The sequence below is a fragment of the Rhinolophus sinicus genome, chromosome 5 (assembly GCF_057876585.1).
Source record: "Rhinolophus sinicus isolate RSI-liver-muscle chromosome 5, RSI-T2T, whole genome shotgun sequence".
NCBI lineage: Eukaryota > Metazoa > Chordata > Mammalia > Chiroptera > Rhinolophidae > Rhinolophus > Rhinolophus sinicus.
In genome coordinates, this window is record NC_142505.1 from 110,497,428 (window position 1) to 110,524,688 (window position 27,261).

Here is a 27,261-nt window from a genome sequence, read left to right on the forward strand (position 1 = left end):
ATTATGTCATGTCAATTTCACCTCAATTAAAAAAAACACATTCCTGACATTAGCAACATACCTAGTTTTTACTTACCCTCTCTGAAATAGCTACATAGTACTTCCTTGTTCACAGACCCCCCCACCCCCTCCGTAGCAGAGGCTCAGAGGAGTTAACCAAGTAGCCAAAGACACCCAGCTTCGGCTGTGTCAGTGACAGAGTCAGGACCAGGAGCCACATTCGGGGCTCCAGAGCCAGAGCTCACAGTCATCTCCGTGACCAGGAGGGCACCTGCTATGAGGGACCTGGGAGCAGGCCAGCTCTGCCCTGGACTCACCCCCCATTGTGACTTTCGTCTCCCTCTCTTCTAGGCCAGGAGCTCCTTTAAGCTGGTGGACCCCGCTGGCTGCCTTCCCTATAGCAACTTGGTTGGCTGCAGCCCATGTTCAGGGCCCCTGGGTCCCTGTGCAAAGGCTGCAGCCACCCCAGGGCTGACCACAGCCTGGCTCAGTCTCTCTGTTTTAGTTTGAGCTATTGCGATGTCCACTACTGCCTACAGCTCTTTCTGGTTTCCTAACCAGCGTTGCAACAGAAAAAAGATAGAAATAAAGTGGCTTGGGCCAGGAACTGTCAGCTACCACTGATAGCGGCCGCTGGGAGATTCTGATTCCTTGTGGATCAGTGTGTCAATAGGATAAGAAAAACAAACAAACAAAAAGAAGTAGAGAATTGCAGAGTCAACTCACCTGCTTTGCAGGTGGTAGGAAATCCAAGAGAAGCCTGCTGACTAATCCTGAGCTCATGCGCCTCAGCCCCACCCCAGGCTCACTGCAGTGTTCGTTTCTGTCTTGTGGGGTGGGGGTGGGGGGTAATGCAGGAGTGAGACGAAACTGGCCCCCAATGCTGGGGCAACTACCCAGCAGCTGTGTGACCTTGGCAGGCCTTCCAGCCTCTGGGAGCTTGTTTCCTATCTTTCTAATGCTTGAAATAATACCCCTGCCTCCCAGGCTGGCCAGGCAGTGGGGAGAGACGCGGTGCGTGCAAGTGCTGACCCCACAGCATTTCTGCTGGGAGACCAGCTAAGAGGCAGTGTGGCGTCCCCAAGAGGGTGACTGGTGTCTTAGACTCATTACCTTACAACCTTCAGTGAAGCTTCCCACACACACAGGGGAACCGCTCTGAACCTCTCAGGCAGACCACCCTTCCTTCCGTCTTGTTAGAGTAGAAGACCCCCCAGCTGCCCTTAATCTCACAAAGGCTGACAATACCCTGAGCTCAGAAAAGTGACTACGTCATTCTGAGGACAGGAAGAAATCATCACTGGAGCTTTATTTTCTAGATGAGACTGACACTGAAATCAGTAAGTAGACTTTAAGTAAAGCAGATGACCCTCCGCAATGAGGGTGGGCTTCGTCCTGTCAGTCGAAGGCTGAAAGAGAAAGAGGCTGAGGTCCCCTGAGGAAGAGGGGGGCCTGCCTCCAGACGTCCTTCAGACTCAGGGCTGCAGCATCAGCCCTTCCCGGGGTCTCCAGTCCTCCCTGCAGATTTTGGACTTGCCCACAATCATGCCTCCATCTCTCTCCCCCATCCCTTTTCTGTGTACGCTCATGCAAGCGCCCACACACCCCCTATTGAGTCTGTTTCCCTGGAGAGCCCTGACTAATACATGGCTTTGGGGACACATTCTTCTCCTCCTGCCAGCGGCCACTCAGCTGTCCCCAGTGGCACCCTCGCTGGAGCCTGAGCTGGAGGGTGCTGGCCTGCTGTCCCAGCCCACACAGAGCCTTCTCTTGGAGCAGAAAACAGGGTGTGCAGTGATCCTGGAAGGAGCGCCCACGATTGAGAATCACCCATAAGAGGCCCAAAGCTCCCCGTGAGGGGTCCTTGGGAGGGGTTCTGACTGCATGGGTGGCCCTTCTTCAGAAGGTGGATGGTGAGATAGCCACTGGTGCAAAGGGCTGTGGGAAGCCCCCCAAAGTGTCCCCACCAGGGCCCCATCTCTCAAGCCAGCTTTGGGACAAAGAGACCCCAGTGCCCGAGGTCACCCTCTCTGGCTTTCCCCTGGCTCCTCCTGTCCCCACCTGCTGCCACCTCTGCCTGCCGCTGTCTTTACTTTGGTCTTCTGGGCTTCTTGGCACTGCCACCCTGGTGCTTGTGAGGCTTGCTGGGTGGCAGTGGGCTGTGGCGTCGGCCCCCGCTGTCTGTGGATCCTGGAGGGGGTGGGTAGACTTCAGTCTGTGGGAAACTCCAGCCAGAGTCCCGGCTGGGGTAGCGGGCAGGGGCCCTGCCCAGCGTGAGTGCCTGGCCTTGGCCTAAGCTGCCCACCAGACTCAGCTCAGACCCCCATGGGCTCTTCTCCTTCTTCCACCCCTGCCATGCCCCCGCCACCTTCTGGGCTAAGGGACCTTCCCTTCCTGACCTGAACCGCACTCTGAGTCTCTGTGGGCCTCTGCCACTCTGGGAACACCAGGCCTGTCCACAGGACTCCGCTCTGCTGGACACACGCATTAGGGTGCGGGGACCCTTGTGGAACACTTCCCGTCCCTCACATTCAAAGACATGTTGTTTAAACCGGCTGTGCACCGTTGGCACTTCTGGCCTTAAGGTCATGGCTAGTAAACACCCTTGAGACCTTTTCCCCAATAACCTTTAAAAAGAAAGGCATAATAACAAGAAGTTCTCAACCTGTTCTGAAACAGTAACATGAGGGAATGAGTTAAAGGTACAGCAAGAGGGACTAAAGTTAGACATAAGGAAGAACTTCCTGCATAGGCCCAGCCCTCCCTGGTGGGCCTTAAAAGCCTCTTGCTGATTTATACCCATCCTTCCAGATGGCTTGGTTGTGTATTCATTCAGGGGGTGAGAAAATAGTGCCAGTGATGCCAGAAGGGGTTTCCTATCCATATGTGCCGTGGGCTGGGGTGAGGATGGCAGGAATGTGGATAGTAACATGACTTAAACGGTCTCTAGGATTTAATAGACATGCAGGAGACCTTCCTGCTTCCAGATACACAAACAGAAGAAGGGGAAGGAAGAGGAAGAAGAGGAGAGGCACTGACAAAACTGCGTCCTGTGATTTAAGGCTAATCGCCAGGCCGGGGATGTTATGGTAAAAGCACATAATACTGCTGGAGAGCGTGCGAAACTCAGCACGTTTCTGGGAGATGCTCTGGCAAGACGTTATTTTAAATGAAGCAAAACAAGCACACTTGCTTCTGGATGAAAGGAGCGGGGTGGCTTGGCTTTGCTTGTGCTCTAGACCTGCGTCCAATCAAGTGGCCACTGGCCGCATGTGGCTGCGGGATGCCGATGACGGAGTGCTTGCTGAACGTCACATCTGAGGCAGATGTGTCCCACTGTCACCCCCTGACTTTTCCCCATGGAGATCAGCCTGAGAATTCTGGAAGGCATCAGTGGGGGTTGTGGGGCTGCACTGGGTGGGGAGGCGGCGGGCACTGACCTCGGATGTCCCGGGGCAGGAGGGGTGCCCTGCTGGGGCCAGTGCCACTCTGCCACGTGGCTCTGGGGAGGGTGAAGCTGACCTCAGGTACATGGAGTGAGTTCTCATCTAAACAGTGAGACCAGAGAGACAGAACGCAGTGTTGAAGGAGCACCCTTGGCCTCAGTGAGAGGGGGACCATTCATTCGTTCATTCATTCATTCACTCGTCTGTCTGTCTGTCCACCCATCCACTCAGCTCCTCCTTAGTGAGCATCCTCCCTGTGCCAGGTGCTGCTTGGAGGCCTGGGCACACAGCGGTGCACGGGACTAACAAACGTCCCTGCGCGCATGGACGAGAAGGGGCGGGCCCGCACTGTGGTTCAGTCTGAAAGGAAGACGCACTGACAGGCTCCTGGCTGAGTCAGGCTCCGAAGGCCGGGGGCAGGGAGGCACCTGTGTGCAGGGAGGCACCTGTGTGCAGGTCTCCCTCTTGCAGAAGCTGCACTTTTGTGTTTTCTGTGACTTTCCACGTTATTTTGAGAGCTGCTGCTGGTCAACCAGACCGGCACTGGCTTGGGTTTGGTGTGGGAATTGCTGGCTTGGGCTTGCGATCGCTGCTTCCAGTGTGAGCATTCTAAGCTGCTCTGGATGGTAATTAAGGGGCTCTTACTTTGTGTGTGTGTGTAGGGGGGGTTGGGGTCGTCACATAGAAGAATTCAAGCACTTGTTAGAAGGATTTGGGATCAGTTTTGTGCTCCCGGGATGAGCCGGGGAGGTAGAGTCGGGCACACCACTCCCTCACTTGGCTCCAGGACGGCAGCACGTTCACTCCTCCTGGTGCCACTGTCAGTGGTGGCCGTGTTCCCTCCTCTCAGAGGCACCAGGGTGGTGGCTCGTAACCGCACCCCAGACGCAATACACATCGTGCATGAATGTGGGACCAGCAAAACCACTGCCTGAGCAATCAGACTGAACTCCAGGACCTCAGCCCAGGGGCCTTCCCGGGGGCCCAGGCCGCTGCAAACATTGTAAGTGCTCTATCCTCGGCCTCCCTGGGGAGGTCCGTTTTCAACACAGACCTGCCGCCCAGGCCAGAGAAAGGGGATACCTGGTCCGCCCCAGCCACTTGCAGGCCCTCACTATACACCTGCCAAGTACAAATGTGTTCTTTCTCCTTCAGAGGCAGCCAGGCACAGCATGAGGGACCCGGGGTTCCCAGCCCTGGCTGTGCCACCAACGTGCAGTGTGACCCCGACACGTTGCTCCCTCGCTCCCCGCTCCCCACCTCACCTTACCGTCTGGACCAGCTGGGCTACCGATCTTGAAGGGCCATCCACTCTAAGATGCTATGACTTTTCAATCACAGGAGCACTCAGTGTAGGGGTGAGAACACCTGCCCCCCATGGGGACCCTCTGCAGACACAGTTGAGGGAAGAGGGTCCAGCCTTTTCTCAGAGCCCACAAAGGAAGGAGGGCTCAGCGGCCCCGTGGACCAGCGTTCACCCCTTTCCTGCCAAGTACAGGGGCCAGTTCCAGTCTGTTCATTTTTATCTGAAAAAGGCTGATTTCCCTTGTACACAACTGGGCATTAGATGATATTAGGGAATTGCGCTTGATTTCCTAGCTATGACATGTAATAACACTATGAGCCATCAGAGAGCGCTCTTGAAATACTTATGGGGCAAATGACATGGGATTTTCTTTAAATAGCTCCAGGGAAGCAAACAAGCAAAATAGGCAGAAGACAGTGACACTGGAGGGTCTCATGCTTTCCCTCTACTTCTGTACATGGTGGGAATTTCATGACAAAACACTGGGGAAAGCAAACTCTTTTTCTCATCATTTATGCAAACACATTCCAAGGGGCGTATTTGTAGAGGAGACAGAATCTCGAGCTCCAGCGACTGGAGCTGGGAGGGGGGTGCAGGAGATGAGCCTCTGGTTAAGCAGTGACAAGTCACCTCCTGAGCCGAGCTATGGCCCACCACACACCACACCTGTTATTTCACAGGCACCTCACGGCTCCCCTCACCTCCTCCACGTGAGGGGCTGGGGACAGGCACTGTCCCCTGCCTGCCTGCTGGGAAGAGACGCCCTGAGACCAGCCCCTGCAGCGCAGTTCCCACCCCTAACGCCTGTGTTCTCTGTCCCACGTACTGTTACTGAGCAGGAAAGATACAAGCTTGTAAAGCAGCAAGCCTCCTGAAGGTCAAGAACTCCTCAAGCGTTTTAAGTTGTTGCAGGCCTCCGTGATTCCCGGCAAGTACAGTAGCCCAACTGAGAAATCACAGATAAATCTGAGTTTTGTCCTCAAGATCAAAGATTTCTGAGAAGCCTCTGGAAGCATGGCTGTGAGTCAGGTGTGTCAGGTACACGCCCACCAGCCAGGCAGGTGTGGGTGTGCACACGCCCCGCCATCCTTGAAGTGTGTACCAAGAGCCCTAAAGAAGCGCCCCTCCTTTGTCCCACTGAGAATACAGACGCCAATAAAACAAGACAGGAAGGGACGTCTGGAGGTGCGGTTGGGAGCCAGGGCTGTGGGGCCAGCCCACCTGGCTTCAAGTCCCAACTCTGCCACTCCCAGCTGTATGACCTGGGTAAGTGCCTTAACCTCTCTGTGCCTCCGTGTGTCCATCGGGATAATCGTCGTTCCTGACCTCACAGAACTATCACGAGCACAAACGGATCGACACTGGTAAAGTGCTTGCACACAACAAGCGCCAAAACACGTGAGCTGTTTCTGTGTCATCGCGACACGGGCCAGCGCTCGCAGCCGTCTGCGGAGGACGAGCCTGCTTGTCTGCCTTTCCCACTCTCTACGGGACTGATACCTTTCCAAATACAGACTCTAGGCCACTGGTCACGGGGTGTGGTGTGGTCGGTGCCCTAGGCCTTTCGGAGCGCTGGGCCTCAGATCCTGCACGTCCGGTTGGAGGTCAGTACCAGCTGCTGGGCACTCTGAGGGCCACGCACAGCCACCACTGTCCCTTTACAATTGTGACAAACTGGAAACACCCCTGTCCTGTAAAGGGCAGACGTCACCTCACTGTCACCCACACAGGCGTCATCTTCTAGAGCCCGTTTCTGGATGGGGACAGTGTCCAGTGCATCTGATTTATAATTTTACCTATTTCCCAAACTTTTCACGATGAGCATGTATTATTTTTGTAAAAACGACCACCTCAGGAGCCAGGATCCAAGCCATAGGGGTCAAACATGCAGGCAGAATAAAGGCAGCCAATTGTACGTGCACAGTTTTACTCATTTAAACCCTACTGGGGTGTCAGGCGGGCCAGAAGCAAAGCTGAGCACTCTGTAAACGTTTCTCTTCACGCAGCCAGTGGCCTGGCCCTCTCACTGTCCTACAGACTCGAAACCAAGGAGCAGACAACCGGTAACAGCCCCAACTGTCACACTTTCCATGGATTCACAGCTGAAATGGGGTGGGGGAGAGGCAGAGTGCAAAAAAAGCCAACATGCAATTTTTTTTAGTTTTCTTTTTGACCCTGTACCTGCATGGAAACTGAGGCTGGGTTTCATGTTGGAGGCCACAGGAACAGCAGGGAAAAAGCTCCTCGCTGGGGACTTTGACAGCCGATGGGGGGCAGGCGGTGTCTGGCTCTCAGCCACATGCTCCAGGGTGCAGGGTTGAAGTTTCTCAGTTGCCTGAAGGGAGAAATCACACAGCAGGGCAGTGCGTATGGCGCAGAAAGGAAGGGATGAATGTCAAGGCCACTTGAGCTGAAGCCATGTACTGCTTAAATGCCTACTGTGTGCCAGACTGCTGTAGACACACGGGGTATCTCAGTGAACATAACAGGCAGACTCTCTGCTAACATTGTCCTTAAACCCCCAAAGAAGAATGGATGGATGATGCTGTCCTGACTGTTCCACCAATTTCTCTTCTCAACACCACCCACCCCTTATGGATGGGGTTCTCATCTAAACCCACTGTAATGATTAATATTTAAATACACAGACTGAATAAAGCAGATTGCCCTCCCTCGTGGGGTGGGCCTCGTCCAATCAGTTGAAGGCATGAATAGCACGAAAAGGCTGACTCTCCAGGGAGTAGGAGAGACTCCTCCTGCCTGGGCTGGGCTGCCTTGAGCGGGGGCACTGGCTTTTCCTGCCTTTGGACTTGAACTGAAACGTCAGCTGTTCTGGGTCTGCAACTGGCCAAGGGCAGGTCTGGGACCTGTCCATCCACCTCCAGAATCACGTGAGCCACGTCCCAAATCTCTCTCTCTCTCTCTCTCTCTCTCTCTCTCTCTGTACACACACACACACACACACACACACACTCTAGTGGTTCTGTTTCTCTGGAGGACACTAACTACTACACTCACCTTCTCTTATCCTTGCTATTGTCCCACTGCCCTATCTTCAGTTCCACTGAGCAATCACCAGAGTACTTCCAATTTGAATCCACAGACACCCACAGGACATCCAGCAGAGGTGGAAAGACACCCAGCCAACCTGCCCAGAGACTAGCCTGCCTCCTCAGCGTCAGTCCGGTTTGTGTAACCAAGTGCACAGTGAGAAGGAAACCCCAGGAAGGAAGGACCCCTCCACAGGGGCCCGACCTGTGCAGAACCCGCCCCTCCCCCGGGCAAACATACTCTCACGCCACTGTGATCAATCTGACACGCTGCTGTGAGCTCTCAGATTTTTGCTTAAATGTCGTGGAGACTTTTTCACAGGCCAACATTGTCCCATATCCAAAGAAAGTGACTCAAAATGAAAAACACCGCTCCCAGCAGGATGCTAAAGGATTGTGTGTAACAGTCACGAACTTAGGACAAACTACAGGGCCAGTTAACGGGGACCAGAGAACAACAAGTGGCCACAAGTGGACGGCTTGTGGCCAGTTTCCTCTGCAGACAGTGACGGAGGGCCTGTGTGTGCCGCGTCGTGCCAGACACGGCGAGAAAAGAAAGCGCCCCAGGGTCAGTGCCCAGCAAGGCACAATATTATTTAGCTGCTGTGTTTTGGAACCAAGTAATGTCCCTTTTTAAAGTTAAAATACAATTACTAGGGGGCACATGAAAAGTTATGAGATAAAGCTAAGGAAAAAGCAGGTGAAGCCCTCTGCCCACTGTTATGGCACAGAGGATGTGTGCCATGTGCCGCTGAGCGGAGGGAAGAAGGTCCCGGTGAAGGTGTCCTGTGGGGCCACGTCCTCTCTCGCCTCGGCATGGCTAGCGCCCTCCTCACCCTCTGTGACTTTGTGAAGGTCAGTCCCTGACCTTCCCGCCCTGCTGTCTGGCGGGACCCCTGGGACAGGAAAGCCCGGGCCTGTGTCCACCCACCGGCCGCACGCTCCAGCTGAGGGAGGGTGACTGCATCCTCCAGGCCTTCCTGTCCACGGAGCCGGCCCTGCCTGGGCTGGTGTGGGGCCACCTCCTGTCTGCTGGGCTCGGGGCCCTGGAGTCCAAGGCTACTTCCTCTGGGAGGTGCGGGGAGGAGTGGCAGCTGCCATCGCGGTCCTGCGCCTTGGAGCGCCGGGTGGCCGCGATGAGGGTGATGGCCTTGGTGCTGACAGCCATCTCCTTGAGGGCCTCTGCTGCCGTCCTTGGGGTGCCCCACTCCAGGCCAGCCAGGGGACACAGCTTGGAGCCCAAATGCTTCACACTCAGGGAGCTCGGCTTCTATAGGACACCAGCACCAGCGGGTGGCCAGCTGTCCCCGGGCTGTCCCTGTGGCCCATGGTGCGGCCCCCAGAAGGAGACCCAGGGACAGTGACTCAGGCAAGTAGTTGATTTGAGGGGAAAGATTGCTGGGGGGCGGGTAGGAACAAGGGCCACGGAGGGCGTGTGAGAAGCAGCCTCTGGCCTAGGACATTCTCTGACAGAGCAGCACTCAGGCCTCAGGGTCACGGCACCAAGGGCTGAGGGGTCCGGATATTTACACACCCCATCCCAGAGTCGCTGCTGGGGTCTTCTCCAGGGGACCTAACACCCAGCACTCTGGCATGGGCACCTCCTCAGCAGAGTCACACAATTTTGATGATCGTTGTGATGGCTGCTTACGGAGAGTCCTCTTTCTGGAAGCTTCTCTCCTGCCTTGGCCCAGTGCAGCTCTGCTGGCCCATGACCCTACTGGGAAGGGAGACCTCCCAGAGCCCGGGGCCCTGGTTGGCACTACACACCCACCTCCTGAGTCGGCGGCGTCAGCAGGACACGGAGGGATGATGGAGGGAGGAGGGAGTCCTGCTTTCCCAGCATTTTTGAGGGTGTTGCTTTCGATGACTTGTAACCATCACTGTGGAAGAAATACAGAGCCACTCCAGGGCCCCTCAGGCTTTTGTTGCAGCCAGAGGAAAAGCAGAGCCAGGACCTCTGGCTACTGTGGCCCACAGGTCAGGGCACGTGGCCTCTGCCCCACTGCTGTGTTTGGGGCCAAGCTGGGAGCACTTACCCCAGCTCACGCAGCCAACAGGTACATGCTGGTCACCTCCTCGGGCCCATCCTGAGCCCAGAGCCAGGTGTGTATTGGTTCACAGAGGTGTGGCCCTGCCCTGACCACATCTGCATTCTCGGGGGGGGACACACACCAAATAAGCAAGCAGACGTGTGGGGCAGGGACCAGCCTGGCCCATTCAAGGCTCAGTAAGGAGGTGGGGGTGGGACAGAGCCACGTGAGATCGCACAGGACCTTATGTGGAAGGGACCTTTGGACCGCCTTTCAGCTGTAACTGTCCATGGTCCTACGATTCTACTGTCTAAAAGAGAGGGCATGTCTAGCAGCCCCGTCAGGTCAGTCCACCAGTGACTGTGTAAGAACAAAGCATGAAGCATCAAACCCAGGATCCCTGATGAGTGGCCATGGGCTCCGCTTTGTCATCTACAAAATGGAAAGGGTAATAACCTGCGCCCCTGGGAAGGCTGTAGGAGCTCGACGGCCTGTGGGGGTGTAGGCGCTCTGCACGCTGGCAAGGCCTCCGGGCACCGTCAGCAGAGCTGGGGCAGCAGCATGGGCCCTGGACACAAACGCCGGCCTCAGTGCCTACCCCACTTGCCGACGATGAACCTGGGCAAGGCAATGAGCCCTTCTGAACTGTTTCCACATGTGGCAACCCACTGGGTGCCTAGCAGCTGGAATGCCAGCCAGCCAGCACAGAGAGGTGAGCAATGGCCACCAAGGGCCAGTCTGACTCGGGCAATAACATTTCCTGCACCAGCCCAGAGTTCAGACATCGCCGAGATTTGCTCTTGGGGTCAGGAGCAAGCTTTACCCTCCCCACCTGCCCCTCACACCTGCAGGACAGCTCCTGAGGGCAGGGTTGTCCTTCCTGCTCAGTTGGCAGTCACTCAATACGTAGTTAGATCTGGCAGATACTGCTGTATGCCTGCCCGACAGCCGTCCCCTTCTCCCTGGGTAACGCACCCCAGGGTGATTTGGGCCCAGCTGGCCCACGCCTGCTGCGGTCCACCTTTCCCCTCTTCCTGGGGAACTGGCTGAGGAGTGAACATGTCATTGCATTTCAGCCATTTGGTTGTTAGGACACATCTGCTGGGGGAGCTTCTGGAAGGGATTTTTCTCCCATATGAGAAAGAAACCCCAGACCCTCCGTTCTTCTTTGAGATGTGGTTATATGAAGGTGTGATGTATGGAGCTGTGGCAGCCTCTTTGACATAAGGGGAGACATTATTTACGTGCCAGAAACAGCAGAACAGAGAGATGGGGACACCGAGGGCCATGGGCATCACCAAATCATTAAATTAACCGCCCGAGTCTACTCGCCTCCCAAATTCTCCTCAGACATATACATCTGTTTGATTGGCTCACTGTCCTTGAGAATTCTGTTACTTGCAGCCAAAAGCATTCTAACTGACTCGGAGCCAACAGCAATTGGAAAGTTAGAAGAGATTTGGAGAAAGAAGCGCAGTTCCTACACAGAGTCCTGCTTCAATGAGAGGCTAATCAGCCTCCTTGCCCCACCCCCTTGCGTGTGAGGTGTCAGCATAACGGCAGCTCTAGTTATTGTGTCCCCACCACGTCAGGCACTTCCAGCCCCACAGGGAGGTATCATATTGTGTCAGCACCTCCCCCCAAGTTCCCGTGTTGCAGCCCTAGCCCCCAGTGTGACTATCTGGAGACAGGGTCTCTAGATGGTAACAAAGGTAAAATTAGGTCCTAAGGGTGGGGCCCTGATCTCACAGGACTGTGACTTTATGAGACGAGGAGGAGAGCAATCTCTCCCTCCAGCATATGAGGCCACAGCAAGAAGGTGGCCTCTGCAAGCCACGAAGAGAGCCTTTCCCAGGAGGCATCTAAATGTTCATCCAGCCTCCAGAACTATGAGAAAATGAGTTCCTGTCGTTTTAGCCCCCGGTATGTGGTGTTTTCTTAGCGGCCCCAGCTGAGTAAGACAGTGACACCAACTGGCAAATGTGGACACTTCCAACGAGGTGATGAGCCTGTAGTGCCCAGCCTCCTAGTCTAAGTTCTGGTGCGTTGGAAAATGCCAAAGCCGAGAGTCAAAAGGAGAGAAAGAGGAAGAAAAGCACGGAGGGGGGGAGTACGTGGCTAATAGGGAACAAAAACATATCCAAAGTGAAAAGGGTCTTTCTAGCATCCAGCTGCCCAACCTCATACTTGCTCCAGGCAGGGCTCCTCCTAGGATGTGCTCATGCTTCACACATCCCTGCAAGGACGGGGACACGGGACACCCTCCGGAGGCATAACGGAGGCTCTGACACCCCAGGGTCATGACTCCGTTGGCCAGCCTCTTCCGGAACCCAGGGCATGGTGGTGCGTGGCCAGGTGAGGAAACGCCTGCTGACCTGTCCGTCTCCAGCAGCACTGGTGGCAGCTGCAACGGGGCTTCCCACGGGAGGTCCTTCCTGTCGTCAGGCTGGCCTTGGCTGGACTCCTCTGGTGGTGGACATGTGTTCCTAGCAGAGCCATCCTGGGACCAGACAGAAGAGTTGAGGAAGGTGGGCAAGAGGCCAGCTGCGTCGTCAAGCGGAGGTCCCTGAGGGGTCACCGGCAGGGCCCTTTCCTCCTGGCCACTATGCGAAAGAAGCCACCCAGCGGGGAGGCCGGCCTGCCAGCCCATTAGCTCACGTCCAGCTGTGCCGCCCACACAGACAGAAAGGTTCTGGGCAAGGGCGAGTGCCAGGGACCAACGGCGGGGTGGCCTTGACCCTTGAGCAGAAATGAGGCATAGGGGAGACGGTTGGTGTCAAAGCACCCTCAAAAGTTAGCAGGTCCTCAAATAATTAAACACAGAACCACCAGGTGACCCAGCGAATCCACTCATGGGTCTGTGCCCAAAAGAACCGGAAGCGGGGTCTCAAAGATACCTGCACCCCACATCCACAGCAGCACTGTGCACAGGCGCCAGGAGGCGGGAGCAGCCCGGTGTCCACTGACGGGTGAATGGCAGACAAATGCGGTCCCTCCACACAGTGGACGTTACTCGGCCTTAAAAGGAAGGACACTGACCCCTGCTACAGCGTGGATGGACCCTGAGGACACTGTGCTGATGAAACCAGCCAGTCACAAAGGACACACTGTGTGATCCCACTGACATGAGGACCTAGGAGTCACATTCATAGAGACAGAGAGTAGATGGTGGTGCCTGGGGCTCAGGAGGGGGATGGGGTTAGTGTTTCATGGGGACAGAGTCTCAGTTTGGTATAACAGCTTTTCTGAGTTCTGTGAGTCCTTCTGGCACACTGAGCTGAGGGTGGTCTTGGGGACCCCGATGCAAACTCTAGGAAAGGATTGTTTTAGAACGGACACGTGTTTGGGCAGAACAGGAGAGGGGTGCACACAGCCGTAATAGTCTGTGAGCAGGAAAGCGATGGAGAGAGGACTGAAGCAGAGGCCCGAGAGAGCCGTCCCACAGGCCGACCGACACCCGACAATGGCAGCCCCCGGGACCTCTATAACTGGGGCTTGGGCAGTGGCTTTAGATGCAGTGGGGCCCCTGGGCCCTCCCTCAGGCCACACTTCCGGGAACTGCCCCTCGCCCCTGTGGCAAAAGCCTGGAGGTTTCTCCTTCTCCTGAGAAGGCAAAGCAGAGCTTCTGTGGGCTGGGACCCCAGGCCTTGTCAAGGGCATGGGTACAGCTCGTGAGGACAACAATTGTCTAAATAATGGACACAGAGCCCCCACCCCAGCCTCGTCCCTGGGGAGTCCCCAGAATAAGCATCAGAAGCCACTGTCAAGCAGGAGCCTGGAGGCACCCCTGGAGAACCAACGAGCCCAAGAGCAGAGACCTCAGGCTGAGCATCTGGCTGAGGGCCCCAGAAGACGCCTCTCCAGTCACTGAGGTAACAGGGCCACCCCACGCTCAGACTTCCTTCCCCTCGGCTTTTCTCTCCCACAGGGATTTTTAGCAACAGCCCAGGGTTGCAGACCTGGTGTGAACAGCACCCACCCCAGGAGTGCCTTCCCCAGCAGACCCCAGGGCCCGGGCTGGCCTCTCCGGAAATCTGCCTGAATGTGCCCTGGGGCTGGGGATCGAGGCTCAGCCAGCAGCACTGGGGCACCTTTCATGGGTGGGTGGGTGCCCCCTGGGCCTCGCACACAGGCCAGGGGCCCAGGTTGGGCAGGAGGGGACATGCTGAGCCTCGGGGGTCTTACCTGCCGGTTGCCGGCCACCACTGATTGCAGCAGCAGCAGCCGATTCAGCGAGCCCTCGCCCAGCTCACGGCAGTACAGGCCATAGAGCTTGTCCAGCGGTGCCGGCACCTGGATGCCACCATCTGCAGGAACCAGGGAGCAGACGTCAGGGCAAGCGCCCAGCATGCTTTTAAAGGCTCCTCCGTCCGAAGGTGTAAGGCTGCTTCTCCAACCTGATGAGAGGTTTCTCCACGGGGTGGGGTTTCTGTAGCCAGGACTCCTCATGCGTCTCTCGCGTTAACATTCTCCTACTATGCTCACGTATTGCCTTTTCATCATAAATACTATGAGCAATTCTAAAGCGTACATAACACTTAGTTTAAAAGTTAAAGAGCCACTCCTAGGGTAGACTCAAAAGAGCTGAAAACGGGTGTTCCAACTGGAGAGCCGCCGTGTGGGCTAGTGATGGAGTCTCACTCGGCCACTGACAGAACGAAGCGCTGACAGAACAAAGTGCTGACAGAACGAAGTGCTGACAGAACGAAGCGCTGACAGACACGCTGCAACACAGACGGACCTTGTCACCATGACGTGGAGCCAACGCAGCTGGTCACGAAAGGTCACCAAGCACACTATCCCACTTAGTGAAACGTCCAGACCAGGCAAATCCATAGAAACAGAACGCAGGTCAGTGGTCGTCAGGGTGGGGAGGAGAGTGGAGTGAGCACTTAGGGGTGTGGGGTTTATTATGGACGAGCAGAAATACTTTGGAACAAGAGGTGATGGCTGCACAGCAACGCAAATATACCAAATGTCACTGAGTTGTACCTGTTCAAATGGTTAAAATGGTGAATCTTATGTAAATTTTACCTCTATTAAAAAAAGTTAAGTAAGAAATTAAAAGACGACCTAATTATAGCTCTGGCAAAATTTGACAGCTTAGAGGCGGGGACTAGACAGGTAGTTGGGTTGTAAGTAAACTGTTTTCTTTTCCAAAACGTTCTTTAACGTTGTCATAACTTTGTCGAAAGAACTGTGTTTTCCCTATTATAGGAGGAACTGGGAGGTGCCCCTAAGGGAAGCGCTAATGAGTGTTGACGATAAAAGTGTGATTATGATGATGGTGGTGATGTGAACACACCAAGCTCCTTTCAGCTCCAGATGCTACAACACACGTGCTGACACACGTGCACATGTGCACACATGCACACACGTGGCCTCAGCTGTGCAGTCTGCAGTTTGGTATTATATCCATGTCACTATCCCGAGGTCATGGAAAACGATGCCTTGTTTCAGCAGATATGCCTTTAGCACTTAAGGGATCAAAGAGTGTTTGAGGAGCGAGAGAAGGAGACAGAACCCTAGAGTAAAAGTGGGCGATGTGAGCCTGGAGGAGTTCTTTGTAGTGTTGTAACTTTTCTGTAAGCCTCAAATTCCGTCAAAATAGTGTTGGAAGAAAAGAGGTATGAGGCAGGAGGTAAGAGGCAGCAGGGAAAGGAAGGGGTGCCGCCGGCACAGCTGCTCACTGGGAACAGAGGACCCACGGGGCCGGGGCCGACACGGGCGGGTCGTGGGGACGCACGCGCAGACGGCCAGAGGTGGTTCAGTGCCTCCCAGAGCACGTCTGCAGAGGTCGCTGTGCGCTCATAAAGCCGTTTTGAGGCTACACAGGTAAGTGGGCGAAAGCGAGGCACCGAACGGGCTGTGTGTGTGGTGTGCTCCTGTCGCACACGCGTTGCTCATACCCCCGAGGGGCTATGCAGGTAACGGAGTGATGGAGGATAGGGTTGGATGGCAGGCAGCTGGTGTGGCCTGCTTTGCCACAGGGACTCTGAGTTTTGGACCACGTGCACTGCCTACTCTTTCCAGAAAATAACTACTGAAAGTCCGAGCCGCTGTGCAGCCGGCAGGACGGCCTTACCGTGAATCAGCTGCTGCTGGCCCTGGATGACGTGCTCGCAGAGCTGCCGGTGCTGGTGGTAGCGCTGAATGACGCAATCCTTCTGGCAGAGCAGGTGCTCCCGGCGCAGGCTGCTGGCCTGCAGCTCCGTGTTCTCCAGCTCCAGCTCGTGTGTCCTGCACAGCAGCCGCAGCACCTCCCGCTGGTCCTCGCTGATGGCCTGCCTGGGCAGCAGCTCCTCCAGCTGCGAGGCCTTCTTCCTGGCACCAGCCAGGCGCTGCTCCAGCCCAGCCTGGCAGACAGACCAAGGGTTCAGGGCAGATGCCAGAATCTGCTCCCATGCCCGGCTGTTCTTACGGGCTGGGGTTTGCAAACTGAACTCACGCAAACCGCGGTGATCGGCTCTGGGGATGTGTGGCCGCCCCCCTGTATTAACCCTGCCTTTGATTGTCGTGTTCTGATGCCCTGACATCCGGGGCCCTGCACACCCTGCAGGGACGGCCCCTCCCAGGGTCAGCCGAGTCCTAGGGAGAGTGAACCTCTCACCCAGCAGCACACCTTTCAGATGCAAACCCACCGGCCCAGAGCTCACACTCCATGGACTGTCACTCTCTGGCCACTGTCCACCTGCCCTCATGACAGTAGCAGACAACTGTCCAAACAGCCAGTCCTAAGCCCATCACCCTGTCTCTCCTGCTCCTGCCACGCAAACCACAGTAAAGGCTCTTGTCCCCATTCCCCTCCCTCTGCCTCCTGAGGACCCTGGTGCTTCCCTGAGTGGCCCTGAATGACATGCGTGTGCCTTCCTCTTGGGAACTGTGAGTAACAAACTGCCTTTTCAGTGAGTCGCCTCTGATCTGTGGGCCTCACTACAGCAAAGCCTTGAATTTTCTATTAAGACTTTAGAACACACTTCCAGGGCTCACCTCTCCCCACTGTCTGTACTGGAAACCAGTGCTGCCTGTTCTCACACTATGAAGCCTTCACAAGCCCTGTCGGTCCTTGCAGGGGACTCTCTGAAGTGGTGCCGTCTGCATCCACCCCATCACAGACCTCTTGTCCACAGCCAAGAACCTGGGTCTCTCAGACCAAAGCAGGGGCTGGAGACATGAGGCCCAGCACGTCTACTACCGCGGCTGCTCCCACCTGCGGAGAACCAGCTGGGAGCCCCATGAGACCTGTGAGCTGTAACCTGTAACCTTACTCAACGTGGCAGTCAGGGCTCCAGAGACACAGACCAATAGGCGAGAGTGACATACATGTGTGTGTCTATGTATGTTTGTGCATGTGTGTGTATACATATACACACAAACACACACACTAATGTATATGTTTGTGTGTGTATACACATATGCTTACACACATAAAGAGATTTAAAGGATGGGCTCACACGATTATGGGCTGGCAGGTCAGAAATCTGCAGGGCAGGTAGCAGGCTGGAAAGTCAGGCAGGAGCTGATGCTGCCGGCTTGAGGCAGAATTTGGGAAACCTCAGTGTTTGCAGGGAAGGCCCTTTGTCCGATTGGATGCGGCCCCCCCACACCATCTGGGATCATCTTTAGTTTCTCTCAAGTGACAGTCGATGTTACCCACGTCTACAAAACACCTTCACACCTAGACTGGTGTTTACCTGCATCACTGGGCACCACAGCCCGGCCAAGCTGACACAGCGGACTGACCACACCACATAACTGCATCTAGGCACCCAGGCAGCAGTGCCATGGCTGCCTGGCATGCCACCCCCAGGATCAGTTCCCAGGAACAGGCTGGATAACAAGCGGCCTGTGCAGCTGAAGGGACATGCTCCAGCCTTCACTTCTTCCTCCTCTGGGAATGAGAGGGGACCCCTTTGGGAGGAGTTGGCTCAGCTCCCCAGCAAGACCCTATTCCCCTACTTCTCCCTGACGTCCTCCCCGGCCCCCACTGAATCAATAGCCCCTTTCTCTAGCTCCCCAGAATTCTGTCCACACGTCTACAGTGTGCTCTCATCCAGAACTCTAGTTACGTTTGTGTTCTCCCAGCAGCCTATGAGTCTAAGCCCTGCTCCCCTTTAAGCCTCCAGGGCCCAGCATTGAGCTGGACCCTTAAAACACTGACTTGTCTTTGATTGATTCGTTGACCAATTAATGGACTCACATTTACATGCTACACTGCATCTCTATCTGTATTTGGCTCTTGAAGGTCATGCTCTCTGCCTATGCACATGATTGGCTTCAGCAAAAGGTATTTTCCTTATTTTTAAATGTCAGAGGACTTTTGAAATGAGACCATGTAATCTCTAAACTTCAGCAGGCAGAGGCAGTGATATATGGAGGTTCTTGGTTTGGCCACATAGCTTTTAAGTATAAGCGTCGCTGGCTTTTCCAACATGACATCACAGACACATTCTCCACTTGCCTGCAAACATGTCACTAACAGGCTGGGACAGCAGCCAGCTTCCCTGGCATTTCCCCGAAGTCTCCACCAACCGCCGGTTCTGCCATTTTCTGAAGGGAGTTTCTTAGACAACTAGCTACTACATAAACAGCTCATATATACAGCTTGCTCTTCTCAGGAAACAAAAATGTGATGAGACTTCGCTCTGCAGACAGGAACCTGGAGTCGGGCACCCTCTGGCCATGTCGCTGCCTGGTGTCACGTGCCCAAGACCAGACTCGGGGAGACAGAGCCTGACGCCAATGGGAAGCACTTGGCAGAGTGGGCATTGCTCGCTCACCACATGGTGGGTTACTACAAAGGGTCACTGGGAGCTGGAGGCTCGTGCCCCATGGCCACGGCCATGGCTCCTCTGTCCCCCAGGGCCTCTTGCCCTGGGCCATGGCCCTGCAGCCCCCAGTGTGACATGGGCTTTGCAGTCAGACCCATCAGGTCCCAGCTCTCCTCCTCCTGGGACTTGGGACAACTTGTCTAATCTCTCTGAACCTCGATTTTCCCATCTATAGGACGGTCCTGGTCGGCCCCATGCCGGGGGCTGTTGTCAGAGGGCCCAGTGCCCCAGAGGCAATCAGTAAACGTCAGTGACTCTCATCGTCACTGTGTGACATGGACGTGCCCAGCCCCTCTCCCCACCTTGAGGGCCACAATTTTCCGCTGTTCGGCTAACAGCATGTTGACCTCCTCTCTGGCCAGGGCCTCTTCCTGTGACTCCGCAGACTTGCCCGTGTCCCTGTCTGCGTGGGCCGCCACCTGCTCCTCATCCCTCTCAGGTGTCCTGTCCTGGGTGTGATGGTGGGTCTTCTCATGCTCCCAGCTGCGGCCATGACAGAGGGGTCAGGGGAGCAGGGGAGGGATTGGGCCAGGGGTCCTGCCTGGGAAGAGAGGGAGCCCTTGACTAAAGTGCCCCTGGGGACCTGCAGGCAATAGAGGGAGGCTGGACAGTAGCACAGAAAGGAGCTCCCAGCAGTGGCCCCACTGGTCCTGCTGATCTCCCTGCCCCACTGGGACGGCCGGCGCTGGGGCCCTGGGTGAGGCCGCGGGACGGCACACTCACTCTGCCATGGTCAGCAGGTGGCGGGATGCGTCGACGTGCAGCTCGATGCTGGCGTTCTCCAGCTCCACCAGGCTGTGCCGCATCTCCAGCTGTTCCTTGAAGGCCCTGACCAGCTGGGCCCGGATCTTGTTCATCTGCAGGCGGCTGTCCTCCTCTGTGTCCTGGGCGGACGTTGTGACTGGGGGCAGCAAGGGGGCCGCTGTACCAGAGGCAAGGCCACCTAAGTCAGTGTTGAACTCCATGCTTGCCCACCACAAGAGGGTCTGGTCCAAGGAGGAGCTCAATACACAGGTGTGGGTGGGTAGATGATGGGTACATGATAGATGGGTGCATGGGTGGGTGGGTGGATGGGTGGATGGATGGATGGGTGGGTGGGTGGGTGGGTGGATGGGTGGAGGATGGATGGATGGATGGATGGATGGGTGGATGGATGGAGGATGGATGGATGGATGGATGGGTGGAGGATGGATGGGTGGGTGGATGGAGGATGGATGGGTGGATGGATGGAGGATGGATGGATGGATGGATGGATGGGTGGAGGATGGATGGGTGGGTGGATGGATGGATGGAGGATGGATGGATGGATGGATGGATGGGTGGAGGATGGATGGAGGATGGATGGATGGATGGATGGATGGGTGGAGGATGGATGGGTGGGTGGATGGAGGATGGATGGATGGGTGGGTGGATGGATGGAGGATGGATGGGTGGATGGGTGGAGGATGGATGGATGGATGGATGGGTGGATGGATGGATGGGAGAAAATATTTGCAAACCATATATCTGCTAAAGTGTTAATATCCAAAATATGTAAGGAACTTATGCAACTCAATAGCAAAAGCCAAATAATCCAATGTAAAAAAATGGGCAAAGGACCTTAACAGACATTTTTCCGAAGAAGACAAATTGCCAACAAGCACAAGAAAAGGTGCTTAACATCACTAATAATCAGGGAAATGCAAATCAAAACCAGTGAGATATCCCCTCACACCTGTGAGAATGACCATCATCAAAAAGACAAGAAATAACAAGTGTTGGCCAGGACGTGGAGAAAAGGGAGCCCTGTGCACTGTTGGTGGGAATGTAAATTGATACAGGCACTATGGAAAACAGTATGGAGGTTCCTCAAAAGATTAAAAATAGAGCTACCATATGACCCAGGAATCCCTCTTCTGGGTATTTACCCAAAATAAATGAAATCAGGATCTGGTTATCTGCGCCCCACGTCCATGTAGCATTATCCACAATAGCCAGGTGTCCATGAATGGATGCGCAGATAAAGGAAATTATATCTAACAGAATATATAATAGATAATGAAATGTTACTCATCCCCGAGGAAGGAGACCCTGCCATTGCGACAACATGGATGGACAAAAAACGAGGGAGGGGAAGCCTGTAGAATAAAAGAAACTTAAAAGATTTATCAGCCACACTCAGTGCATGGACTATGCTGGGGTCCTTAGCTCAAAAACAAAAGCAAATGGTTCAGAAGAGATTTATGATGGTGAAAGGTTGTGGAAATTTGAACACCGATCGGCTGTCTGGTGATATGAACAGATTATTGCTAACATTTTTTTCTGTGTGGAAATGAGACTGTAGTTAGGATTTTGTAAAGAGTCTTGACTTTTTAGGGATTGTGCTGAGATTCCTATGAATAAAATGATATGACGTCTGGAGTTTGCGTCTAGATCATAGGACAGGGAAGTGAGTGTGTGGGAAGGTGGGGAAGAGAAACTGAGCGGGGGTCCTCGTGAGGGTTTGCTGAACTGCTCTCTCCTTCCGTAAGGACTGGGACTTCCGCAGAACAATAAGCGTAGACATCTCTAATGCGCCCCTTTACTGGGCGGTCCCGGTTGACCACCGTGCTCACCCCCCGGCCTCCTCCCTCTACTCCTCAACTCCTGTCACGTTTTCAGGGCAACACCCCAACTGGGGAGGACCCTCCAGCTGCCCCACCAACAGGCTGAAGGAAAGCTCGGCTGTTGAGTGGTCTCACGCCCACTTTCCAGCCACACACTCAAGGCGGCTCCCTGCTCAGGCCCTTGTCCACCTCCCATCACACTGAGGACCAACCCCGGGCCCTGGTCATCCACTGGCCAGCCTCGTCTCCCACCACAGCCTCTCTGTCCTCGGCTGCCAGCACCGGGCCCTTTCTGCTCCGTGAGCTCACGAAACCCATCTCTGCCCAGGGCAGCAAAGAGGCTTGAGGTACCTGGCCTGTGCTGGGTGTACCTTGTGTGGCCCGGACGCCAGCCTCGCTTCCCTTCTCTTCCTGCCTCTCAATTTGGGACTTGAGGCGCTGGATCTCCCTGCGCAGGTCGGAGATGACGCCCGTGTACTGCGCGATGTGGTAGGACACGGTCAGCAGGTTGCGCTTGACCTAGTGGGGCCACACACATGTCAAGGTCAGAGCGAGCGAGTGTGTGCAGGGGAACGTGAGTGTGTGTGGGCGGGCGGGCGGCTCACCCGGGTCTTGATGCTCTTGGCTCTGTCGGCGTACAGCAGGGTGGTCCGCGACTCCTCGAAGGACGTGCTGGCCGGGCTGATGTGGGCAATCATCACCGTCTGGCTGTTCCCTCCCAGGGCATCCTGCTCAGAGGGAGGCAGAGCTGGGGGCGGGAACAGGCCCCCCACCTGCCCAGGGGTGCCCCCCACCCGTGCCGGGCCCTTCTGGACTAGCTTGTCCGAGCTTCCTGCTCCAAATCCTGAGAAGGGCAGCTGATGCTGGGAACAAGGGGCCAGTGCTCAGGGAGCTGATGCTCAGGGTGAGGGCAGCCCGTTGCAGGCCGACCCCATCTGACCTCCACTCTGATGCGAGCAGACCAAGGGGCCAAATCTGTGGGACATTCCTCTATTGTTTTACCTATTTATGTATAGCCTGCCTCGCTGTAGAACAGAGGTGGCAATGCTCAGCTCAGTAGAAAGGGGAACTCTTCTCACAGACAGACCGTCCACGATGGGACAGGCAGCCTTGGTTAAGTACTGAGTTCCCTGTCTCTGGGTGTATGCAAGCATAGGCTGAACCAAACTCAGAGGGATGGTGTGGGGAGTCAGGTGGGCACTAGACATGGTTTCTACAGTGTTTTCCTGCCTTCGGAGGTTAGTGGAAGGGCCCTTAGACTCAGGTGTTGGGGCTCTTGCCTCGCAGGTAAGTCCTGAAAGATGCAGTCAGCTGTGGCAGCAGGACACACCCACGCATGCACACACACACACACACACACACACACACACGCACACACACCCGGCCTGCAGTGCGTACCTTCAGCAGGCGTGTGAGCTTGCTGTCCCGGAAGTTCACATACTGCGCCCGGCTGCCCTTCTCACTGAGCGCGTTGATGCAGTTGCCCAGCGCCAACAGGGAGCGGTTTATATGCGCGCCCTCCTGCATCCTTTTGCCACGGTGCTGGGCCTGCGTGGGGAGAGCCGGGCTGGCAGGGAGATGGTCCTTCCCACCCGTCAGCCCCCTAGGAGGGGGCAGAGGTTCAGGGGCAATAACCCCGCCCACCCGGGTGCTCAGGCCCTACATGCACTGGCTGTCCCCCTGAAACCCAGGACCCGTGACATCAATGACAGGACCCTGTCGGGGAGAACTACGCAGCCACTAAGACGGATGTTTACTGCTGATGCTTTTATGATTATGAACGAGATAAAAATGAGTGAGAGGAATGCCTGTGCAAAACAATCCACTTTTACAAAAATACGCATGTGTATGTTACGCAGGAAGTTGCCTCCCAGCCCTAACTCCCTCATCCTTCCAGTGGCAGCTCAGCGTCCCCTCCTGTGGAGGTGCCTCACCCCCCTCTCCAAAGGGGCATTGCAGTAGCCAGCCTGTTACTTTCCCCATGTGTCCTGCTTATTTCCTTCCAATCCCTTAACTCTCTTGGCAACTGCCTTCCTCTTTTCTGCGTTCAATATTTTCCCACCCGCCCCCCATCAGGCCACACGCTGCACGAGGGAGTTGTCACTCTGGTTGGCCACGTGTCCCCAAGCCCAGTACACTGGGAGGTGCCTGGGCCCAGCGGGTCTCCATGGCTGTGGGCTGAGAGGATGGGGCACACACACCGCTAATGCGACCATTGTGGGGGCTACTCAGTCCCCCCTTTCGCTTGCCCGTATTTCCATATTTTCTGTACTGCATTTTTCTTTCATTTGAAATCAGGAAAACCCATTTTTCCATTAAGGGCATGGATTCCAGAGCCAGTTTGGAGCACAGTTTGAGAGTGGCCCACACCACTTATCTCCGACAGACCTCCCTGTCTGCCTTGGTGTCCCTATTTGCCAACAGGGGCAGTTGTCCAACTTCACGGGGCATGGTGAGAACTTGACGGGTCACGTGCATGACGCTGAGCCCACAGAAACAAGCAGCAAACGCAAGCTGTCACCCTCACTAAGTGGGAGCGGGTGTAGGGTGGGACTGGAGCTGCTGGGGTGGCCGGAGCCAGAGCCCTGCTCACAGGTCACATCTCTGTCACAGACAGGGGGCTTTCTCAGAGACCTCGTGCCCTGGGAAAAACTCTTTCTGAGGGATTTTCTATGAAGAAATGACAGACCAGGAGAGCCCAGCAAATCCTAAAGGCAGTCTACTAGGTCACCTGAGTCTATAGCTAACCTCCCAAGGCCCAAAGAGTGGCGGTGGCCTGTGCAAAGGCACACAGCACATTGGAGCAGAGCAAGACCAAGGGCCTGGGGCCTGGACCCCTGTCCGGTGGCCTCTCCCAGAGCCAAGTCCTGGGCGGCTGGTTTCCACATTGCCTTCCGTGAACAAGCCCAGCTGGGACAGACCAGAGCCCCAGATCCTACTCAGGGTCCCAGAACTCTTTCCTCCATCACACTTGGCTTCATTTCTACAAACTTATCTGCATCCACAACTGTCGTGTGTCGACCCTGTCTTTGATTCTCTGCATCTGATGCCCTGACATTGGGGGCCCTTCTGACCCTGCGTGGATGGTCCCTCCCAGGGCCAGCCGAGTCCTAGGGAGAGTGAACCTCTCACCCAGCAGCACACCTTTCAGATGCAAACCCACCAGCCCAGAGCTCACACTCCATGGACTGTCACTCTCTGGCCACTGTCCACCTGCCCTCATGACCCAGGGCCAGTAGCAGACAACTGTCCAAACAGCCAGTCCTAAGCCCATCACCCTGTCTCTCCCGCTCCTGCCACAGAAACCACAGTAAAGGTTTTTGTCCCCGTACCCTTCCCTCTGCCTCCTGACAACCCTGGTGCTTCCCTGAGTGGCCCTGCGTGGTGTGGCGTGGCCCCTTCTCTTGGGAACTGTGAGTAAAAACTGTCACCCTGATCTGCTGGCCTTGTCATACCTCAGATTTTCCATTTACACACTATATTTTAAACCAGTCTGCCTCCAGGTCAGGCCCTGCTTGTTTCAGCAGCGTGCACCCTGAGGGCAGGGCCAGGGGCAGGGCAGCGAGGGAGGGAGTGACGTGGCTCGGTCATCAGCAGGCGAGTATGTGGCACAAACTGGGGGGCAAATATCACAGAGTGAAGGGCACGGGTCTGGCCAGACTCCCCGCGTCCACGCCTGGGCCCAGCGCCTGCTACCTCTGTACTTGGCCAAGTCAGCCATCGCCCAAGTCTCAGCTCTGCGTTTGGAAAGAAAGCACCATGCTGTGCGGCTTGCACTGTGTTGGGGAACATGCCTGGTGCACTAGCGGGACGTGAGAGATGTTGCTTGCTGATGACGTTACTGTATTGCGACACCACTTCTGCCAAGACCTGGGCTAGGTCCTGTCCTCAAGGAATGCTCAGGCCACAAGAACAACAGACCATGAGCACAGCCCCCACTCCCAGTGACAGGTGTGGCAAAGGACAGGGGAGCCAAGGGTTTGGGGGCCAGCAGACGGGACCTGGGGCGGGGGTGTCGGGCCAGCAGCCATGTTGGGCCACAGGAAACTGTGCACACGTTGGTCCCCTGCCTGACATGCTCTACCTTGCACCCCACCACATTCCTGATGACCCCTCAGGCTTGGCCCTGGACACCACGACCACCACCTGCCCTCCTCTGGGTTCCCACAGCCTCGAATCGCAAAACACAGGCCGCCCCTATGCTGTAATTATCTGCTCACACATCTGTGTCCCTGGCCCCCCGAGGTGCTGAGTTCTGAGGGCGGGTCTGGGTCTCTAACGCCCGGGGTGCCTGACACGCAGAAGCGCTCTGAAAATGCTACTCAGTGGGCTTGTGAGGGTTCATTCAATCAACAGCGTTCAGCAGGTGCTATTGTAGGTGCAGGAGACACTGCTGGGCTCGGGCGGACAGGATCCTGCTCACAGATGAAAGGGCAGATGACACAAGGTGAGCGATGGTGATGAGGGACGAGGGGGCGGGGGCACGTCAGAGGACGGCACCTGGGATGCCCGCTCCGAGCCCGCCAGGTCCACCATGAACAGCCTCCCGACGTGCACTTCCTCAGCCAGGTCTGAGCCGCGGCTCTGCTGGCGCACGGTGACCTGCAGCACCGCGTGGGAGCGGGACGACGTCCGGTTGGTGGCCGTGGGCTCCTGGGTGCGCTGCCGGTTGCCTCTGGTGAGGAGCTGCATGATCTGAGGACAGAGGCCGAAGCAAGCAGGAGTTCAATGGCTTGAGAGGCCACATGCTCCCTCCAGAGCCACCCAGGCAAGACAAGGGGTGGGCCCCACAAGCTCCTTTGGGCAATGATTTGCTGGCCCCCTTGGCTGGGACGCTGATGGCAGAAGCTCGTCCAGAGGAAGTAATTTCTGGTTTGCAGTGTGAGGTGACTAATACACCAAGTGAACTAATGCAGCAGGAAGGGCAAGTGCTGACCTTGTGCCATGTCTTCCCCAGCCTCTGCCCGTGGCAGACATCACCAATGGATTACCCATCTCCTCCCACAGAGCCAGGGACAGCCCCAGAACCCTTTCAATACAGAACTCCAGGCAGTCGTAAGGAGCTGGCAGCTGGGCCCGATACCCACTGGTGAGCACACAGCTGTGGAAATCAAACCAATGAGCCTTTGCTGAGCACCTACTGTGTGCAGACTGCTAGGACAAGAAGGCAAGAAGGCTCCCCTCCCCCTCCCCAAACCCAAGAGGGATGATGCTATGGCCATGTGGATCTGAGCCGCCAGCCCTGCTGGAGCACACGGTCATCAAGCGGCTGGGGCCTGAGGGGTCTGTGCTCATTCTGGGGACAATAAGGAGCCATCGATGGTTTCTGAGCAGGTGGGAGGCACACCCTGAGGGCAGTGTCGTGTGTGGGGTGGCACAGAGAGAGATGGAGGCACAGAGGAAAGACAGAGGGCTACAGAAATGCTTACACCTTGCCCTCCGTGTGGCAGCAGCACATAGGATCGGGAATGGCAAGTGGATATCAGACGTGAGGCCAACTCTGATTGGTTGTGACTGCCTGGTGTGCTGCGTAGGAAAGGGATCTGAGCCTGTGGCTGCATGCAGAGGGGAGTGTATGTTATCTATTAGTGATGTCTGCCCTGAGCGCAGGCTGGGCGCATGGGAAGATGGGTATAGATGTTTGCCGTTCCCCGAGCTTAGAAACAACTCTGTGGCTGTGTATCCATCTCTGTTCTGTGCACTTGAATAAGAAGGACCTTGTGAGCTCTGGGGAGCATGGCCACTGTGACCCTCACCTCCTGGGCGTTTGAGGTGGAGACCTCCGTGATGCCCGTGATCTGGATGCTGCCCCTGGAATCTTCCCTCAAGTCCAGAAACCCCGAGGACGGGTTCAGGAGGTCCCGGATCATTTCGTTATAGATCTGGGACAAGACAGAAAAGCTGGGAGCAGAGTAGCTTCCATGGAAGAGAAGTGCAGGGACTCACAAATCACTGGGCTCTGGGAGAGCTCGGCTGCTCTGAGGGCTGAGGGCTGCAAAGGCCAGTGGGC

The 27,261-nt window shown here is 55.8% G+C and overlaps 1 protein-coding gene across 1 annotated transcript in view; it reads right to left on the minus strand.

Annotated features, from left to right (window-relative positions):
- Nucleotides 1-1,967: 1,967 nt before the first annotated feature.
- The window catches only part of LOC109461357 (kinesin-like protein KIF19), a 33,331-nt gene continuing 8,037 nt past the window's right edge, over nucleotides 1,968-27,261 (minus strand). Inside the window, exons 6-19 of the mRNA XM_074314005.2 lie at nucleotides 27,008-27,133; nucleotides 25,752-25,946; nucleotides 22,650-22,799; nucleotides 21,857-21,979; nucleotides 21,623-21,770; nucleotides 19,390-19,588; nucleotides 18,969-19,149; nucleotides 15,921-16,191; nucleotides 14,021-14,142; nucleotides 12,211-12,335; nucleotides 9,577-9,685; nucleotides 8,734-9,072; nucleotides 6,934-7,087; nucleotides 1,968-2,190 (exon numbers count right to left, since the gene is read on the minus strand). Of these exons, the coding sequence (XP_074170106.2) occupies nucleotides 2,090-2,190; nucleotides 6,934-7,087; nucleotides 8,734-9,072; nucleotides 9,577-9,685; nucleotides 12,211-12,335; nucleotides 14,021-14,142; nucleotides 15,921-16,191; nucleotides 18,969-19,149; nucleotides 19,390-19,588; nucleotides 21,623-21,770; nucleotides 21,857-21,979; nucleotides 22,650-22,799; nucleotides 25,752-25,946; nucleotides 27,008-27,133 (2,343 nt within the window). The 3' untranslated portion in view covers nucleotides 1,968-2,089. The remainder of the gene's footprint in view (nucleotides 2,191-6,933; nucleotides 7,088-8,733; nucleotides 9,073-9,576; nucleotides 9,686-12,210; nucleotides 12,336-14,020; nucleotides 14,143-15,920; nucleotides 16,192-18,968; nucleotides 19,150-19,389; nucleotides 19,589-21,622; nucleotides 21,771-21,856; nucleotides 21,980-22,649; nucleotides 22,800-25,751; nucleotides 25,947-27,007; nucleotides 27,134-27,261) is intronic.